The 2,320-nt window shown below is 46.9% G+C and overlaps 1 protein-coding gene across 1 annotated transcript in view; it reads right to left on the reverse strand.

The window, feature by feature from the left end:
• Positions 1 to 6: 6 nt before the first annotated feature.
• LOC110315130 (retinol dehydrogenase 16-like) overlaps positions 7 to 2,320 on the reverse strand; it is a gene marked incomplete at its 3' end in the record, with an annotated part of 11,580 nt that continues 9,266 nt past the window's right edge. Inside the window, exons 3-5 of the mRNA XM_021189263.1 lie at positions 2,119 to 2,320; positions 643 to 806; positions 7 to 152 (exon numbers count right to left, since the gene is read on the reverse strand). Coding sequence (XP_021044922.1) covers positions 7 to 152; positions 643 to 806; positions 2,119 to 2,320 — 512 coding nt within the window. The remainder of the gene's footprint in view (positions 153 to 642; positions 807 to 2,118) is intronic.

A 2,320-nucleotide genomic window follows, 5' to 3' on the forward strand; every position in this document is an offset into this window, starting at 1 on the left:
GTAGCTCAAGGGGAGGTAGAAGAGCTTGGCATCCCAGCCAGCTGAGTATCGGGTGCGAGGGTGACAGGCAGTCAGAGCGTGCTCCATACAGTCGGTCACCAAAGACAGGTCCTTATTGCACCTCNCTTCCAATTCNTTNAGGTTTTTCAGATCTATGCAGAATGAGGAATGATTCAGGTGNTCATTCAGCTCCCACCACTCCTTACAGCACCNTAGAGGAGAACAGAATGTCTTACAGCAGCATAGAGGAGAACTTCCATTCCCTATGTGGGAGAATCCACATGTCTGAGACCTGAGCCCAGCCTTTCCTAGTTTCTCAGAAGGACCACAAACAATCTTCAAGGAAAATTGTTCACTCAGTCACCCATCTTAGCTCATAGAAAGTGCTGGTCTCATACCGCCTCCCATCCCTGACTTCACTTCTATCCCCATGACCATGAGAGGATCAGAAGGAACAAAGCAGGATGTTCTGTAATAGGAGAACTCCTTTGCAACCCCATACATAAACTGCCCACCACCACAGGGAAATGGGTCTGAATTACTGTTCTTTGGGGAAAAGNGTGATGCATTAGAACTCCTAAAATTAGCAGGGGATTAAGTGTTCGGGATTGTATATAGCTTTGGACATCAGAGGTTACTTACAGGATGCCAGGAATTTCTCTCCATAGATCTCCCTGATTTCTGAGCTGGTCTGGTCCCACAGCATCTGGGTATTTGAGGATAATCTGGCACTACTGGTCACACCGGNCAGGAAGAAGCCAGGCTCTATAATAGCCACCTTCAACCCATAGTAGGAGAGCTCCCTCCTTCAAGACAGACAGATGTCAAGGACTTCAGAGATCTTTCAGTGAGAACACTTTAATAAGAGTACAGTAGCAGGCCAACAGGAGCCTGTGGTGAGGAAAGGACACACCATTTGGATATGGGATGTGCAGGAAATAGGGAAGGACCTTGTGATAAGGGAATTGCCTCTGTGCTCTTAGTATTTTACACTAATTATTTGTTGTGTGTAGCTCACTGACTAAAACTAGACATTCTGGTCTATAGCACTGTGTAACATCTTTCTCCACGTAGTGCAGATGCAAAAAACTCTAGTCCTTGTCCAAGTCACCTTCAGCTCACTTTTAAGTAAGTAAGTCTACACTTACCCCACATCTTTTCCAGGAAGCTCTCATGACACCCATACCCATACCCACACCCACCCAAACCCCCCACACCCACTCACCCACACACTTTCTACTTCCCCACATGTCTCCACAGCAACCTCCTGCCTCCAACTTCCTCACATTGGCAGCTGCCCTGTTCCCTGACACAAAGGACTTCCCTGTTTCCATTCCTTGGAAGGTGGGATGGTTTGTATATGCTGGCCCAGGGAGTAGCATTATTAGAAGTTGTAGCCCTGGTGGAGAAGGTGTGTCACTGTAGGTATGGATTGTAAGAACCTCATCCTAGCTACCTGGAAACCAGCATTCTGCTAGCAGCCTTCAGATGGGATGTAGAACTCTCAGCTCCTCCTCCACCATGCCTATCTGGACACTTCCATTCTCCCACATTGAAAATAATGGACTGAGTCTCTAAACCTTTAAATGCCATCCCCAATTAAATGGGGTACGTATAAGAGTTGCTTTGGTCATGGCGTCTGCTCAGTAAAACCCTAAGACAGAACTGTTGCATTGCCAACAGCAAGAAATACATAGCATCCTGAATAGTATAGAAGCACATAAGTTTTATGCTAGAATGTGTTTATTGTGGACTCTAAAAGGGGCATGATATCTGTATGTGGAATTGAAAGAGATATTCACCATAACTCAAAAACATGCTCAGCATAAAGAAGTCATGGTAATGGATTCTTCAACCAAGAACCTCACGGTTCCAATCCTACCCCAGTATTGTCCCACAGTGCTCTCCCTCCTCCCTAAAAGGACAAAATGAACTAAACTCGTGACTCAGTCATGTGCTCTTGTAAGGACATCGAAATGTGCTGGGCCGGGAATGATTCAGTGAGGGGAAGGTGAGAGATGCAGAGCCAGAGTGTCCTACCCATGATGGGGAATTAGAGAGTGTAGTTAAATAAAAATCCTCTCAAAGTACCCCTCAAGTCCCCTTCCCTTCCAGTACCTGAGGGAGTCTGAGAAGGCCTCTACACCATACTTGGAGATGCAGTAACCACCACCAAAGAGAGACACTCGGCCCATGACACTGGAGACGTTGACCACACGGCCCCTCGCCTTCCTCACCAAAGGCAGCATGCTCAGAGTCACCTCGATCATGCCCAACAGGTTCACATCCAGTACACTTGCAAAGTCCTGTTTTTTCAGCC

The sequence above is a fragment of the Mus pahari genome, unplaced genomic scaffold (genome assembly GCF_900095145.1).
Source record: "Mus pahari unplaced genomic scaffold, PAHARI_EIJ_v1.1 scaffold_13312_1, whole genome shotgun sequence".
Classification (NCBI taxonomy): domain Eukaryota; kingdom Metazoa; phylum Chordata; class Mammalia; order Rodentia; family Muridae; genus Mus; species Mus pahari.